The following is an 18,846-nucleotide window of genomic DNA, read 5'->3' on the forward strand; positions in this document are numbered from 1 at the left end:
CACTTGGTCGTGCCATGTCTTCCTCGGGCGTCCTCGACTTCTGCTACCATTCACATTTGCATCGTATATTCTAATTACACTCCTTTCTTCGCTCATTCGCTTTACATGCCCAAACCATCTAAGCGTCCCTTTCTTGATATTACTCATTACGCTTACATCAGCCTTGCACTCTTTGCGGATCTCCACATTCCTCAAACGATCATACATGGTTTTACCACACATACGCCTCAAGGATATCATTTCAACAGCATTCAATCTACTTTCATCCTTTCTTTGCCAGTCCATGCCTCAATTCCATACATCAGGGTAGGTAACAGCACTTCATTGTGGACTGCTAACTTCGCTGTTAAAATTGTTATAAATACCGGATGCGTACACTAACACTTTGAAAGAAAACAGTATTATTAGTCAATGTATCTATGACAGAATAAATTAACGAACAAATGTTTTAAGGTTAGTCATAATTATGTTTGAAGGTTTTTGTTTTCTTTTATTAAAAACAAATAAAACATTAATACGTTTATGAAGTTTTTCCAAATAAATGGTCTGTATAGTTATTTGCATGTATCCGTAATTTAAAGAAATTACGTCAATTAATCTACGAACCATTGTAAAAATGACGACTTGTTCTATAGAAGTTGTAATATTTAAACAGCAAACACTTTCACTGTTCTGTAAACTTCTTGACTGTCAGATTTTTTATACACTGTTTTTCCACTCTAATTCTTATCCCTTTTGTGCATTTTTGTTTTTTTCACCTAAATTATTTGATTCCTAATATAATGCATAATACATATGGATTTTCTAACAGTGGAACCTACGAAAATAATTATGAATACGTGTTGATCAAATTAAATTGGTCGGTGCTTTGTTTTGTTCCATTATGCCGTTCCGAGAATCACAACAGTGCATAATTTTAAATCAGACCTCAAATAGATAAATATTGTATCTTCCGTGGTTGAATGTCGTAATAAACAAATAGTACTTGCAATAATTCGGTAATTTTTTTTTACATTTTTTAAACAAAATTTCTACCTAAAAGGATTAATATAATTGCAGTTTCAACTTTTTTTAAATTAGCTTAATAATGTGTAATAAATATATTTTGACGAACAATCTAAGAAATCCAGTCCGCCAGACCGTAACATCCTGACTTTGGTTAGTTATATTAAGTTCAGAACGAAATGTTTTGGAATCTTGTTAGTATATCATTGGAATAAGCAGTAATCTGATTCCGATATGATTAATTAATGATATTTCAAATCAAAAGGAATCTGAATTTCATAACAAGTCTGCTTTTCATTGCATTCCGAAACATAATATTGATTATAATCTCTTGCTTATGGGAAAACATCGCGTGAAGAAAATTAATAAAAAAACAATATTACTATCATTAAAAACTTCATTGCGAAAGATGGTTGATTAGCATTATACTTCGTACACTTTTTCTGTGGGTAGGAGCAAGGTGTATTATAAAAATATTGATTTTAAAAGTAGGCACTGTATATTATGACAGTTTTGAAATATCCACATATAGGCAGTGGGCACGAGCTTTGACGTCAACAAAAATATTATCAAATAAATAAATTAAAATTACATTACATCAAACAAGATCAAAGTTAGGTGCACACAAAAAAAACATGTTTAAATGAATCTTTGGACGCCGATTTTCAAAGAATTGTTTTTTAAAACTGATTTTGGAACATACGCTCGATGTGCCTCTTTCCCCGATAGCGACTTTTAAACATTCTGTTATATTTAGACTCGAGGGTCTCTTTAAAATAATTTTTCTGTATCACTGAAGATTTTTGTAAAAATATTTAAAACACCAGATTACCTATTCGAAATACTTACGAATTTTATGAATGCCATTTATAACACTTAACAACACAAGTACGTTCTATGTGGCTTAGAAATTATTAGGAAGGCTTTATAAAAGTTCACTTTTTTTATACTTTGAGCTTCTAACACAGATACTATTACAATACTCAAATAATAATTAAATTGGTACAGCACTAATTTTGAAGTCAATTTTAATTCAATTCGAACTAATTAAAAGAGCGCGAATTATTTCAGGTGCGATTTAATTTCCGCACTCATCCGTAACGCGGGTGATGAGATGATATTTCGTTGGTCGTCGATGAACGAGTCTATGCGGTTATGTACTATTGTATCCATTCAAGTGGAAAATTCGTACTCTGATTTAAGCAGGCCTCTCCAACCTCGCACGCAAATAAAAGGGTTTTTTAAATGTTATAATTTCAAAGGTGTACTCTCCAACCTTCCCGTTATCCTATTCGCATACTTCCTTTCGATCCGATTACCGTCGTATTTGAGTTTGAGACGTAGTGAAAATAAATTAACTTGCATAAGCCAAAAGGCTAAAAAAAAATTGTATGTACCTGCATTTGTCCTGATGATATAAGCCATTTTATGAAAACGTATTCCGACATCGCAATAACACATTCGTGTTTAACTGAAACTTTATTAGGAAACCTATTAATTCATTCGTTAAAGGCCTGGAATACCGTTTTTAAACGGATTATGAATAATTTGTAGGGATTCTTAATACATTAGCGATATTTTATATCAGTAAGTTTTCTCCTTGTAGGTACTTATTTCTCCCAGGTTTTAAATTAATGTTTCTATAGTTATGTGCAAAATAATTTATTTTATTATTGAAAATCAATCGATGTGAATTTACATCACTGGCTAAAGTTTAACGTTATGTATACAATATACTAATCTGAAAACGGCCGTGGCAAGCTGAAACTACTACTGTCAAATCAGGGTCAGCCCTGAGCAAAAGCGCCTTGTCTAAACCAGTAGACGCGTACGTAAGTAATCACTATGATCAACAATATTTGGATGATTTGTATTTTTTGTACCGCCGTTTTGGTGAAAATTGATCTCAAGTATTAGGTATTATCAGCGCCTTCACAATTCGGCGCCCGTAGCGGAATGTTCCAATTGCGCCTGCATATGGCAGGTCCTGTGAGTCCAACTACTAGAGGACTACTACTACTCCGAGCGTCCTATCCTCTCAACTTTCGACTATTTTACTCAACATTGGGAACATCTACTTGTGTAGGTAATTTTGAGGGTCAACTGCGTAAAATCTCATCACAGATAAGCGACATGATTGATCGATTCCAATCATTTTTGATAAAATAATGTAATAAATTATTTGTTGACTTAAACCCAATAAAAGCAAAGCAAGTACAGGGTGAGCGGGAGCAAGGTACGCTTACTTTGGTGATTCTACACGATGGTAGAAGTAAAAAAGGTAAATAACTGTTTTCTGAAATTCCAATGTTTATTTTACCATTCAAAAATATGTTTCCATACAAGAGTATGTATTTTCTCATACAAATAAATCAGATTTTTTACCTAAAAACAATACGATATAATTGTACCAACCCGGCCAGGAGCACTCCTGTCCAACCGGTGCAACCGGTACACCAGAGGACACTGATTTGTTAGTACTTGAAACATGTGCTCTGAAGATGGAAAGGAGGTTGGAGTTTAATCGACTGGCATACAGGCGATCTAATTAGCCAATATTGGTATTTAGGATGGGCAGGAATAGAGGATTTGTTTTGAACGTTCTTTATTTGTTTTTACCTTTTTTATGTCTTTGTTCTTCTTGCCTCTTCTTACATTCTTCCTTCTAGTTTATGTTGGCTCTTGTGATGGACTCGCCCTGGGATAAATTTTTTTTATTGTTGATTTATTATGGTGGGGAAGAAATTTTCAGTTGGTCTCACGACATAGGAGATTACCAGATGTTGGACAACTGATTTTAAAACAAGTGTTTAGATTTATTAGGGTAGAGAAAAAAAATAGGAACATGCACTGTATCGGCAGAGACCTCCGTGATGGTGGTTGATAATAGTAAGCCGAGCTAAAATGCTGGTGGGCCAACACGCCACTGGACTGGGGGTGAATCCTTTGAACAAAGAGTTAGACATTTCACTGGAGGAGTAACAATTTATTGGTTTTGAGACGATTTAAAATTAATGTGACAGGTTCTAGGGCCATAATTGATGTGTTCCTTTAGTGCATTTCTGTCTTTTGAAAACAAAAAGCATTCAGAATTCAAAAGAACATAAATTAGAAATCGCATATGGTGATTTGGGGGGTTGGTTTGAGAAGGGGGAGTCTGGATTTGAAAGCGCGGGGAGACGGTCAAGGCAGTCAGCGTTGAAGGTCGGAAGAAGCAAGTCGATAGTCGTGGTTAAGGAGCGCGGGCGGGTAGTCAGTTTTTGGGAGTCTGGATTTGAAAGCGCGGGGAGACGGTCGGGACAGTTAGCGTTGAAGATCGGAAGGAGGAAGTCGATAGTCGTGGTTAATGAGACGGTCGAGACAGTTAGCGTTGAAGAACGGAAGAAGGAAGTCGATAGTCGGTGGTTAGAAAAAGCGGTTCAAGATAGTCAGTTTGAAAACGTTGGGAGGCGGGAAATACAGTCAAGGGGGTCAGAGTTTCAAGGTCTGGGAGACGGTCAGGAATAATCAGGATCGGTCAGCGTTTTAAGATAGTCGAGTTAGTAAAAACTAGGAAGCGCGTCAACAAGAATTAATCGTCGGGACGCGAACACGGCTAAAATCATTTAGTGTAGAAGGTGCGGTTTTCTAACAGCATGAGTTTTCTGCATGTGACTGTGTTTGTTTTTTTATAATTATTTGGATTGTTGACACTAAGATGTATCGGTAAGTCTATTATAATCTAATTATTAACACTTATTTCCTTAATGTAAACCAAATAATCCAATTGTATTTTGAAGTAAGGGTATTCAACTTGAGCACTATAGGTACCCGTTAGCGAAGGAGGTCATAAATTACGAGACCTGGCCATTAAAAAAAAGGGACGAAGAACGGTTACCCTGAAACCGCTTTAGATCATCCAACAATAGACATTGTTTATGAGTTTAAAATGATTTAATAATTCTCTAGTAGTTATATTTAGCGCCAAAATTTATAGAACACAAACCATTGTATTTATGCAGTGTTTTTATAGTAACGGATAGAACGGTAAATTAAATGCTTCAATGCCTGTTATTTGAAAATGAGTTGTCGTATCCTCCTTGGGAATTCAACTTATTCTATACGGAGTTCATAAAATATATTTAATTAAATATAACTTATTCAAACATCACTCTTTTCATTCATTTTGAATCGGGATAACGCAGCGGGTTACAGCTAGCCGCCGGGAGAATTCATCTGTCTGGCATTCCTATTCTATGAAGTGAGATTTTCATTTTTCATAAGTTTGGCGGGGACGGAGTGTACAAATTTTCCGTAGGCTGTCCTATCTTACCAAAGCGACAAAAGCGAAGGGAACGAAATTTGTAATTGGCTTGCCTAATAGGGACTCTTGTGTTAGCAAAGTCGATAACCCTGGATACCGATATAACGTCTATTTTAGTATAGCAGCGCCGGCTTTTTCCCCTGCTATTGGTGTGGTTGAGTTATTCCCGTAAAAGCACCGGTTTCTGTCGAAGGTGTTGGCGGACCAGCCTTAGATAGTCACCTGGAATAGACCCCTGTTTCGAGTATTTTCAGCTGGTGAGAGGACGCTTTCACTGAGTTCAGATCGAAGGGAACGAAAATTGCTAATGGGCTTTCCTACTTGAGTTAGCTGGTAGACGAAGGAACAAAGCGGATAAGGGCTATGCTATTCTTGGCTGGCGTGTGAGGAGGATTTTCTCGCTGACAGAACGAAGGGATCGTGACGAATATGAAGTTGTTTCGGCGCTTTCTGACGTCCTTCCTGTCAAATTCAATAAGTACTTACCCCACTATAGGAGGAGAAGTCATCCAGAATTAGGTTGGAAATTGACTCCGACTGAAACCGTTTGAGCTGACGGAGATCGGATGATTTCAGATTCACGACCTGATGATTCCAGTATCCCTGATCCTTAGCGCCGGAAGTCAAGGATATCAATTTCTACCATTCTTTGATATTTGAAGCGAACGGAGGGTAACAAACGATAGAGCGAATGACCATGACTTTGAAGTGGGGTAAAATCTCCCGTCTAGGAAACATTCGTTATGTCGGATGGACGCTCTCATCCAAATTAAATATTGACATGACTATTTTGAGTGTGGACGAAAGACTTGAAGTATTTCTGTATTGTACATATGATAAATATGTGTCATTACCTCTACTGGAACGAGAAGCTGTATAGACTGGAGCCAGGAGCTATTTGGAGTAGCGTGACTGCAGAGGCGAAGTCGAACAAACTGAAGCTGAATTCATCATTATCCTTACGAGCGTAAACCAGAGGGGTGTTCACGGGACTCCCGAACTCCTGACGTTGCTGATGCAAACCACTTCAGTATATGTTTATGTTTGAGGTTAGTAGAGTGGACTCCTAATTTTCGGCATGCTGGCGAAGCTCAACTCATCATCGATTTGGGGGAGGTTGACGCGACCTAAACCTCGCGCTACCCACGTGACCCAAATGGTTCCTGACACCAGGCTATCATGCCTGTATGTATATATATATATATTTGTTTTGTGCTACTAACACGCATGTGCATGTCTAACACAACTAACTCGAGCATCCTCTGCATAGTGCTCGCTAACACAATATGCAGGGACATTTAAAGGTCTAGAGTCTTTTATTGATAATTCGAATCCTTTATATAAAAAATTAGCTTCTTGCGAGAGTCCCGAAGGGGTGACAATAAGTCACCTATACCGGGATGGGACAGTGGTGGGTGCCTTTAAAAGGCTATCATGCCACCGGACCAGAGCAGCTCCTTGTACCTAACGGTATAAGATGAATCTTCATCATTCATCATCAACATCAACATCAACAGTTACCACCAAGGACCCACATTCCACCTTCATCACCCTCCGGCAGGAGGCAAAACATGTCATTATCTCATCTGTCGCTGAGCGATATTCAATTCATTTCTGGAGGTGTTGGGATTGGACCATCAACTTGGCTGCTCTCGAGCTGGTCACGTTGATGGATGGGATTTGGACGGAGACCAATCGAAAGCAACACATGTTTTGTCTCTAGCTATTCCCGAAAATACCTACTCATAGAAATAACTCACAAAACTAACAATCCATAGTCAAATCATTAACTTAGAATCTTGTGCATCTTGAATTGAATTGTCTATAGTGAATTTCATGTACTTAATTTGTAATTAATTGTCTCATTATATTAGCACATTATCAACTGCAGCAACCGGAAACGTTTGGGCGAGCAAACAAGGTAGGAAAAGGTAGTTAAAATCAGGGTAGTCGGTCATTGTCTTATTTTCAAACCATACAGAATGTAACACGCCTCATCTAAAAAGAACCAAAGTTACCACAACCAATTAAAAGGATCCTTCAATGAATTAATCCCTGTCGAAACAAAAAATTGACACAACGTGACATATTAATTCGTTAAGATTGAAGGGTTGATAAACCGCGAGAAGTTGCAAACCAAAACGTGACAAAATATTAATCCGTTAATAAGAACTTAGGGGACACGGGAAAACATTACACTCTTCTTGCCTCTTCTAGGCTCGCTTTGAATTTTTTGCATATTTTTGCATCTTCTTGCCTCTTTTTCGCTCGCATCCTCTGTTCTTGTATACTCTTACGTCTTACTGCCTCTTCTTGTCTCTACTAGTGCTTTATTGGCTCTTCTTGGCTATCTTTGGCTATTTTTGTCTCTTCTTGTAACTTCTTGCCCCTTCTTGGCTAGTTTTATCTCTTCTTGGTTCTTTTTGAATCTTCTAACCGCGCTGCTTCTCGTCTCTTCTTGACTTTTCATGGCTCTTCTTACCTTTTATTGCAACATCTTGACCCTTATTGGCTAGCCTTGTATGTTCTTCTTAAATATTCTTACTTTTTACCGCCCCTTCTCGTCTCTTATAGTTTCTTCTAGTCACTTCTCGGCTCTCCGTGACTCTTATTCATCTTTTCAACCCTTCTAGGCTCGCCTCGTCTCTTCTTGTCTTATGTCTTCCCTTTTCATGCTTATTTTGGATCTTCTTGGCTATTCTTGACTCTTCTTCTATTTTCTCGACTCTTCTTGACTTTTTGTGGTTCTTGCTGACTTTTCGTTGTTGTTATTTGCTCTTTTTGTCTCTTTTTGGTTCTTCCTGACTTTTTTTGCATCTTCTCGCCCCTTGATAGCTCATTTGAAGGCAAATGAGTTGCTTTTTTTGGCTTTTCGTGGTTCTTCTTAACTCTTTCTGCACCTTCCTGCTACCCCTCTCTTCCTCATTCTTGTCTATTTTTGGCTCTTCTTAACTTTTCTTGCTTCTTCTTAGTTTTCCTTGCTTCTTCTGGCTTTTTCTCACTCTTTTGCTTCTAATTGACTCTTTTTGGCTCGCCTAATTTTTTTCCTTTTCTTACCAACCGTACATGTGAATCCTGCAAACTGAAATCAATCCGTGGCACCACGTAATGGCCATGTCAATGGCCCAATGGTTGAATTGCTCTGATAAATTTATACTATAAACTAACCGTCAAGCAATAAACAAAGTGAAATATGAGTCAGACTTACCTTATTGGATGTCTTTGTGTGATGAAATGGAGACAGTTGGAGAATCCTGAAAAAAGAACAACACGGGTGCTGTAATAGATAATAATATTTTATAGTCTGACATCTCGTGTCGAAAGATTAAGGCTTTACTGATAAGAACTTTGCCTTTACTTTGGACAAGTATTGATTATAAGAATATAATTAACGACATCTTTGGTTGCAAATTTGAAGCAATTGATCTTGTTAGTGGACATCGCTTGAAATGTATTTAGAATTACATTAGTTTTTCTTCTAACAAAAAAACAATTTAAACTGTAAAACGAATTATGAAAGAAAAATTTTATGATTCCACTTCATATTCGCTTCAATAAATTAAAGAGTCACCAACAACCAATTGATACAAATAGCTCGTTTTCTTATGGATGATGAAAAATTCGTTTTTATTACATCAGAAACCATACAAAAAATATCAAAGCATGTCACTCTGTTTGTAAATATTTTGTTTGTCCCACTGAAATCTCGTTAAAAAAATGCTGATGCTATTTGAACTAGATATTTTAAAAGCGTTCTGATAAAAAACAGAGGTTAACTAATTTTTTTTTTCATTGAAATTTTGTAATTGAACCTCACAAAATAAAATTAACAAAAAACTAACTAGGTTTAGGTATTTGAGTCGATTTTTTTTTAAAGTTCTAGCTGAATTTGTATATTTAAACAAGTTTTACAAATATTATTAGAAATACAGTTAGCTGATATTAGAGGATATTATTTTTATTTAACCAAACGTCATTTACATATTAACACACCAAAACGATCATATTAGGCGAAGCTTCCCAAAACTGGCCAAAAATGTGAATATTCTTGGTACGCCTTATATTGTAGGTAAAATCGCTTGACAAACGGAGTCTAGAAACGTTCGATTTCCAGCACAATACTGGAATTTATTTATTTTGTAAAGAATTTTATAAGAAAGCAAAAAATTTAATCTAGTGAAACTGTCACAGATATGTAATCTTAGCTATATACTGTATTTTTAAAGTTTTTTCCTTTACGCTTTCATACATTTTAATAAAAAAATATTTTTTTTAGTTGTTTACATTTACATTTTTTATTGAGTAATTTATTTTTTTATTTGTATTGTACTCAAGCGAAACGATAGGAAAACCTTCAATTTATTTTAGCATATTTTTTGGTATTCATAATGTTTACCATTTCATTTTAAAGATTAATCAAATTAGTGATTTAGTATTAAGCTTTGCCCTAAGATTTTTTGTAAATTTGATTTGGTAAAAACCTTGAAGAAAATTTTTCAAAAGCCCGGATGACATTCCAAAACCAAGCTGGTGAGCACAGGAATCAGTCGTAATAATAGCATATTCTATTACGGAAAATGTCGACCGTCTTCAAACGTTAGTGTATTCGTTTATTCCGGCTGATGCAATGTATCAATAACATTAGTTCTTCAAATAACCACCCATTGAAATAGTTGTATAAAAACTATGATGTCAAAACAGAACCAGCAAACAGAACCCTAAATGATTTATCTCCTTCAAATTTTATAAAAAAGTTAGTATTGTGAACACACAAACCAAACTTTGTTTTGTTTATACCTTATTATTAAATTTGTTTGCATCCCTCATGTTTTACTTCAAAAGAACGACCATACTTATTTTGAAAAACATTATTGCGTAGAACGGATTTTTTTCATCGTTTTTTTAATAATAGTCTCAAAGTTAGGTTTGATTTTCAACATTTAAACCTAATTTTACATGTCGAACATCAAACCTAATTATGTCCGATAGGTATTTAGGTTTGAGGTTCGACATTTAAAAATAATATCGCATATTTTATCCCTCTGACCCAAATTTCTCGTCATAGATAAGATAGAGTGTGCTTGTAGACATTCACAAGAATTAAGAAAAAATGTTCTGTTGTTTCCCAAGTATATACAAACAATATGTTGCGCAAATAATATTTTGTATTTCTTGTGTCTCTATTTGTGTCTTTTGTCTCTTGCCTCTCTTTGTACTATTTTTCATTTGAGTGAGCTTTGGTAAATTTTGTAATTTTGTGTGCAAATTAATACGTTCTATTTCTGAGTAGGTACATTTTTGTAATTTTATGCATATATTGTGTTTTAACTGAGTTTTTATAACTGCTTGTTCTCACTTAAGTGATATCATCTGTCAACACCCAGTACAAATAAATAAAATACAATACAATTGAACTCACTAATGCGTCTTGAGTGCACAATTACTTACGCCGCGGGTTGGTACCGATAAGCGCCGGTAATCAGCGTTGGCCGCCTGGTTTCTGCAACACGCTTACGCTCTAACTCTCAGAACCTTGTGACCCTCCACAGAACTATAGGGTTTCGCGGAACACCTTTTTCGAACCGCTGCCCTAGAGAGTAGTGTAAGAGGTTAGTCATAGATGGCACTAGATAGTAGTTTAATAGGTAATCCATAGATTGCACATAGCTGTGGATAATGCGGTGATTGAGATAATAATAAAAACAATTGCTACCTGAAGGTCGAGAATAATAAGGTCCGGAATAATTCCTATCGCCTGTTAAATAAGCCATTAGATCTCATTGTTATCTATTACAAATAAAGTCCAAAGTGATTTATTGACTCCGGATATTTTTTTAAATATTTAAAGAGTTCGTCAGAAAACCCGGGGTAACAACACAAAATTAAGTTTATCAAGCGACGTCTATATTCCAAAAAATGTGCAGAACAATTTGTTTGTTTTTAATCAGAGCAAAGTTTTTTCGGTCGACAGGGGGTTTCGGACCCCAGTTGACTATCAAAATCAGTAGTTGGAACAAGGTTATAAATCGTGATCGATATTTGAAACAAATTCATAATAATAAGCTTTATATGAAACATAAATACAATGATTTTTGGAGTTAAAGTAGGTCTCGACAGATAATTCAGCCAATTCAAAAATAAGTGTGTCAAATAAAATAAATAATTTTCTTCGCGTTATCTTTCTTATTGTCTAGTTTCGATAATAAGTACAAGTAATAATTCGACATGTTTGTCATGTCGTGTGGATTCTGCCGCTGTAACTAAAAACACATTGTATACCCTGAGATTCTCAAGGAAGTGTTACCGCGGCAGTATTGGTAATGATAGAATTTAAAAGTAGTTGCTGGATATTCTATTATTGTACGTTGCACAGTGATAAGGATTTGATATTATTTGAGAATACTATCTTTCGTGATAGCATTTCGGAAGAAGATTGTGTCCTACAAGGAAACATGGTTATCTTTGGAAAATATTTACCATTTTTTATTCTCTCTTTACCTAATTGGATAGCTTGGTAACTACTTATAATTAATTACATTCATATGTTGTACAGAGCTCCTTTGAAGCAACAAAATCTATACAAATGGTGAATTTTGGCAACGCATACTTTAACTCAGATATTTATTATGTGTGAATTTTGAGGTATAACAATGATTTTCAGCTAATGATATTGGTATTGCTATCAATTAAACTGTAAACAGAATAATTAGACATGGCATGATAACTTATCGTTTGATCCATAATTTTTCACTTGTTGTATTAAGGAAAGGGTGTCAGATCTCAGGAGAAATCGGGGAGTATTTTTAAAATAACTTTTTTTTTAAAGAAAGACAAACATTTCCGCTTTACGTATAACCGAATAAATGAAAATAATTAAAAATCTCATACTACCACCACCGTAAGCGGAAAATTTTGTTTATGTTGTGAAGGAGGACTTATATGAATTGAACACAAAACGCCTGGGTGGGATCAAAACGCGATGCCAACTCAGCTACTGACCGGTTACACAGTAAAGTATATAGATATAAATAAATGCGAACGTTCAAATGTTAATGTTTTATTGAACTATTAAAAATATATATTATACACTAATTGATCTTTTTACTTTTGGTTTTCCTACTTATTTTCCTCCATTGTTTGGTTACCGCTCTGAGTACTATTCCGATAGACAGAACAAACAACCCTAAAAGTATCGCAATAACAATAAAGATTACAACCATTGCATCCACCATGTGGAATTCATACCACTCCAAATCTAATACTGGTGACCTCATGAAGTTTGCACCTTTGTGTTTGATCACATATTCGGTCCAATAAATTGCAGTATCCATGGGCGATTGGGGCCTATCTCTGAACCTCGTGGAAAGTTCTTTGGCGTTTTCTGAGTATTTTGGGTTTTCGAGGATCTTTGTCAAGGCTTTGGTGATGGTCTCTTCAGTGAGGGATCGGAAGGCGAGTTTGGTGCCAAAGCCGAGGCTCTCTGCTTTGTCTGCGTTGAGATGCTGGTCTCCATAAACTGGCATTACTACGACAGGGGTTCCGAAGTGGATCGCCTCTAACGTGCTGAGCAGGCCACCGTGGAACATGAAGACTTTGATGTTTGGATGGGCTTAAAGACAAAGGACATTATTTGTGATTAAAAATTAGTATGTTATATAAAACTGGCATAACTTCAGAATTAGAATATTTAATTCGACGAAGAGTAATGTCGTTGTTAAAAATATAATTAAGAAGCCACATTTTTTGATAAAATTAATACGTTTTTGGGTAGCAACCACGCAACAAATTGGCGTGTGCAATTTGGTGATCAAACAAAATGTTGTGCTCATTCTGCTAATGCGATTGAAATATTTGGTAAGTTGAATAATAGTTACCTAAAATATCAGTTTGTGGAAGCCATGGTCCGGTTAAAACATTGGCTGGTTTTCTCGGCATATTCTCGTCCTCCCATTTCCACAAGACTCTCTGCTTCAATTTTGAGAATACATTAAGGAACATCTCAATTTTCGCTTTCGGCATATCCTTACTTTTTAGGTTTGATCCGAGAGAAAAGAATACGACTCCATGTTCGGCTTCATCCAAAAACTTTTGAAGACTCTGAAAAAAAAGATATTTTGGTGAGATTACTCATATTGGCCGCAAGAATAATGTCAAAAGTGATGGGATAGCAGATAGACTTAAGCTAAAATAAATATCCGTTTTGAAATTCTAGATAAAATTGGTTAGCATCACAGTTTTAATAAATATTATGGGATATAATTGTCGATTCAATATCGTTATATTTCCTTTAATAAGCTTATATTTCATCTAAAGTCTGGGTCAATTATAAATAAGGCACAGCTTTAGTTGTAAAATTGGTTACGACGTCTCCGTGAATTAACTTTTACGATGCGAAAATTACCGCTAATTCGGTGAGACAATTTGGAAAAGTCTTATTTAGATAAATTTGGATTTCTCACCTCTGGTAACTTATTGGTTTCTTTGATGTGAACACCTCCGATTTCAACTATGCCAGGAACGTGTGGTCTTATAACGTCTATGCTGTAATGGGTGTTGGTTAGGACCAATGATATTGTCTTTTCAATGTCTCTTAGATTAGGCAAAGGTCTTGGGAGATTTTCGAAGTGGTGTTCCAGAAGTCGCTCATGTTTTGGTTGCAGATAAAACTTTCTTCCTAGAATATCATAAGACGTGTAAAAGAGATTCATCAATCTTTTCCAGAGATTCATCTGCCTTTCTGTAGAAAGGAACTCATGGGGCATGTATGCCATGTGCAGTGGGTTCCCCATGAACTCCCCTGCGTACTGTGTGAATCCCATTGTACTAATAGCAACAATGGGGGCTTTGTATTTATGTGCAAACATCAAGAATGCCTCTTGGAAGAACAGTTCTAAGAATATCAAATCGTATTTCGAGTTATCGTTTCTAATGAAGTTCCGAAGTGATGTTGAATTAAAGGCAACTTCCGTACTGAAGTATGTTCCGTCCCATAGAAGCTTCATTTCTTTAGGATAGATCATGTTTTCGAACGAAAACTTATCCATATCTTTACCAACTGGAACATGAAAATAAAATAAAAGGTTATTGATATGGAGAAAAATAATGTTGCAAATTAGTAAATAATATAGAACTGTGATTATAAATAATCCTTTCACGTTTCGTTCATACTACGAAACACTTTGAAAACATCACGTTTTGCCAAAAAAAAACTTGTCACATCAACATTTTTTCACATCATTTAAGTTTGTACTAAAAGTAACAAAGTTATTTAAGTCGTCACATGGAGAAAAAAAATCTAACAGCGTATTAATAAGAGTTCTTTGTTAGTTAAAATTTGTATTTTCATCGACCTTAGCTCTTAGAATGCCTTGCTCAATGTCTTTAGTAACGTGAACAAAATTTCAAAAAAAAATGATAAAAATGTATATATTAATTCTAATTATATAAATTACAATCGAAGGCCGCTTGAAAGCTGCAAAAAAATCGGACGAGTGTGAAATAAAAAGTACCAGTACACGTACAGAGTGAGTTGAGCGTTATATGAAAAAAAGAAATAGTGCTAAAACTTCTGGCAAATCAGTTGGCTCGATCTTTCTTAGCTAACTTCTAAAGTTTCTGCCTAATATAGAGAAGATGAAAAAGCAAGATCTTTTGTAACTTTCTTTTTCTGTTACACGTGTCGTTTGTGAGAAAGAGCTATCTGCGGCAGGAGAATAAGTTTTGTTAAAACTTACAAGAGTCCCAGAATGTACGATTGTCAAGAACGATCTGGTGGTAGTTTGGCAGAGGGTTTTTCTCCGTGTGGGTGGTGACCACTGTGAGATCATGCCCCCTCTCAGCCAGGGTCTGAAGGATAGGCTGGATGTTGATGTAGTGGGACTTGCCCGAGAAGGGGATTAAGGCCAGTATCCGCGCGGGGGTGCATTGGGGGAGGGCAGAAAGGTAAATCAGAATTGGCAGGAGTAATCGGAATTCCATCTAAAATAACAGAAAGAAAAACAGGTTTTAGTATTAGTTGGTATGAATTGTAAATACATTATAATAAGATAATATGGAATTCATACAATACTTTTAAATTTTGCAATAAGTATCAAGAAAGATCACAACCCAGATCTCATCAGTAATGGATTGAAAAGGGATAAGTGTATTGAAAAAATAGTTTGAATGTTTAAAATACTGTTTTTTTTTAAACTTTTAAATAGCGAAACAGTATGAACGCAATCAATAATTAGTTTTTATTTATAGATTATATACAGACACATGTTACCGTCTAATATCGAAACTATGTTCAATCACTAATTTTTATATTTATTATTGTGTTAAGCTACATTCAACAATCAAAGAATAACACAAGAAGTGCCTTATGAGCGTGTTTCGTGATCCAAACGTAAAACCAATTGGGTTTATATGTATTTCTATGCAAAACTGTGTTTCACCGTCAGCAAGTAATATTTTTTATTGTTGTGGCAAAAGTCGTGAATTCCATCAAAACCTTGTTCTTGTCTTGACTTGACATTATTTTTTTTGTTTATGTACCCTATTTTTATCATAGCAGTATTTTTTAATAATCCTGTGTTGAAACATTTATCCTTGTATTAAGTTCGTGTAATATGTAATGTGTTGAAATTGGACATGGTACGTTAGTAAAAAAATAAAATTAAATAACGAAATTTCGATTGTGCGGTGATATACAACGATTATTTTATGGCCTGGTACCATTATCTAGGACAAGAAAAGAAAAGAGTTTTTTTTTTGAGTTTTAACTTGGTAATAATAAAATAATTGATGATATAAAAGAAAAAAACGCGATGTAATATATTTAAAAAATATTTATTGCACAGAAAGTATAAGTATTTAAGCAGTTGGAGAACTTTCGGATCTGAACAAAACAATATGTCAAAGTTTGCACCTTTACATCTTCTGTTACGGAATTCCCAAGTTTATTATGACAATAAAATTTTCCTTGAACCATATAAAACAGCATCTCATATTGCCTTAGTTTTAAATGGCTTATTTTCCTCATTTTTCTAATGGCCATATTAAGCCCACTGTATAAATGTATTAACCAAAGCGTGTTGACTAAGACCTTTACAATTATCAAATAAGAGATAATGTTTTTAATTGTAATCACCTATAAACACCAGGCTTTATGTAACTTCGGTGGGTACCTATATTCGATTAGCTGGATATGTTTTATATAACACAAGATTCTATTTACAAAACCATACCTACATTATGTAAATATGCGGTGCTTCACACACCGAAATCATTTGACACAAAGATCCTTCTAAACTTCTGTAATTTGTCAGCAACTAAGATAACTGCTGAACTGGAGATTTAAATATATCACAGTATTATAAATAATATAGTAAACATGTCACAGATTTTATTGAGCACGTGACGCGAACGTTTTACTATTAATTTGTTTTTAAATTATTATTATTGTCACCCTCATTTTGAAAAAAATAGCCCCTAATATATATTTTTTAAATATTTATAAACAGAATCATTTAATTATTTATAAATATAAAAATAGTTGGTTTTGTTTTACATGAACATATTCTTTGGTATAATATTTCAAATACTACATTCAAATTAAAATACAAAGGAATTTCAATTTTTAATGTATGGGGTTTTTCATAATTTTTAATCAATTTTATTGATGGAGGTTATATATTTATTTAATAATGCAAATAGTGGTTATATTGCTTAACAAAAAACAAACATAATATATAAAAATAATTTTTAGTTTCTGGGTCACCTAGGGATGTGTAACATTGTTGACACGTGTGAAGTTAGTACTTTTAAAAAGTCATTAGTTTATTATGCATGTTCATATGTTTATAAAATCTTTTAAAAGTTCCTAAAACAATTACATTTTCTTAAACAAATTAGGAGAAACAACAAAACATACCTTATAATTGGTTAATTACACTTGAATGAGATACCCTCCTTTCACATTCAAAGTTATGTTAACACTACATCAATTAATAGTGATTAATTCTATGATATCTAACGTTATAACACGAGCATTATATTATGTAAACAATATCACACGTATTCATTTGATTAACAACGTATTTAACGCAAGCGGTGCAGTCGACGCTGTCTGGGGAATACTGAAAGATAAAGACCGCGATCGTAAGACTTGTTTGGTGTTGTTATAATATAAGGTACAGGCGATCAAACAAGTTATATATTATGTTAGTGAAGACGTAGGTGAGTACTCATAAAAAGATACATATTCTTGTGTCTATAGAATCAGCGGAATGTGAATTATTCTTTCGGGTACACGGTGGTCAAATATAAGTTAACTTTAATTTTTTTGTGATAACCACACAATATCCTTACATGGGAACAGTCGAGTGCTATGCATGACAATTTAATGTAATTGTATATTAAATATTGAAGAACATAACCAGATAGATCTGATAAATGATGAAGTAGTTAAAAATATTTTTTTGTTATCTGATCGTAACATTGAAAATGTTGAACTTTTTTCTTTGGCGTTAAAAAATGATCTAAGTTTATTAATTCTAAATGCTTCATATTCGACTGATGGTAGGTAATATAATAATACGTCAACGGAATATTAGGTAGGTATTTTATTACATGTTATTGTTGAAACCGTCACTGGGATCCAATATTACCCAGAAATGTTATCACAGATATAATATTTATATACGCATTTTTCGTATTTTTCTTAAATATATATATTTTTTACTTATCCACACATGAAAAACATTTTTTTTTTCACTAAGCTTTGTCAGCTCTGCATTTTTGGAGTGACTTTCAACTTTCAACGTTCAACACCTCGTTGACGCTCCATCTCGTATTTTGTCTACTAGTTAAGACGTGAGGAATCACCTGTAGTGTTGCGTGGTGTGGAGGGGATACTGATGAGATCGCACAACCGCAGTCCACTGAAACTAATCTAGAGGTGAGTTGTACTAGCTCGTCTTGATACTTGGAACAACTTTTTTTCCGTGTACTCTTATGCGTTTGCTTTACGGGTGTTAGTATTTGGATTAGTGAAACACTCTTCTTACTAAGCGTCTTACGCGTCTAGCAAATGTTGCATGTCTTGCGAGTATTGCGCGTCTAGCGAGTCTTGCGTATACGGGACCCGCAATATGCGCTATACTCTCAGACGCGCAACACTCGCAAACATACTTCCCTTGAACAATTTTCGAAGATAATCTTTAGGTACACATTTTCTGAGTTGAAAAAGTAATCATATGAAAATTATTAAAACACATCTGGTTCTGTTATTTAATATGTTAGAGGTATGAACAAATCTGTGTTTTTAAATGCCATTGACACGCTCTATATATTTTTTATTTATTTTTAATAAGTATGCTCCGTTTTTTAGTGTTTGTGTGCTCCTTCTAACATTCGTATTTACATACTAACATTTTTTCAAAACATCTTCTTCTTTTTGAACACTTATGCAGCCTTAAGTAATATTCAATTTGGGAGGCTGGTATGGGTACCGCCGTCACGGGCACCATTCATTGGATAACCAACACCTCTGCCAA

General features: G+C 34.7%; 2 protein-coding genes across 2 annotated transcripts in view; one reads left to right on the forward strand and one right to left on the reverse strand.

Annotated features, from left to right (window-relative positions):
- LOC149420475 (uncharacterized) overlaps positions 1-17,421 on the reverse strand; it is a 31,693-nt gene extending 14,272 nt beyond the window's left edge. Inside the window, exons 1-6 of the mRNA XM_089636295.1 lie at positions 17,223-17,421; positions 15,043-15,286; positions 13,768-14,363; positions 13,183-13,405; positions 12,398-12,917; positions 12,145-12,151 (exon numbers count right to left, since the gene is read on the reverse strand). Coding sequence (XP_089492421.1) covers positions 12,145-12,151; positions 12,398-12,917; positions 13,183-13,405; positions 13,768-14,363; positions 15,043-15,286 — 1,590 coding nt within the window. The 5' untranslated portion in view covers positions 17,223-17,421. The remainder of the gene's footprint in view (positions 1-12,144; positions 12,152-12,397; positions 12,918-13,182; positions 13,406-13,767; positions 14,364-15,042; positions 15,287-17,222) is intronic.
- The window catches only part of LOC149420470 (uncharacterized), a 744,323-nt gene that overhangs the window by 461,197 nt on the left and 264,280 nt on the right, over positions 1-18,846 (forward strand). The window lies entirely within an intron of this gene.

The sequence above is a fragment of the Hesperophylax consimilis genome, chromosome 10, assembly GCF_061612785.1.
Source record: "Hesperophylax consimilis isolate HC1 chromosome 10, BYU_Hcon_1.0, whole genome shotgun sequence".
NCBI lineage: Eukaryota > Metazoa > Arthropoda > Insecta > Trichoptera > Limnephilidae > Hesperophylax > Hesperophylax consimilis.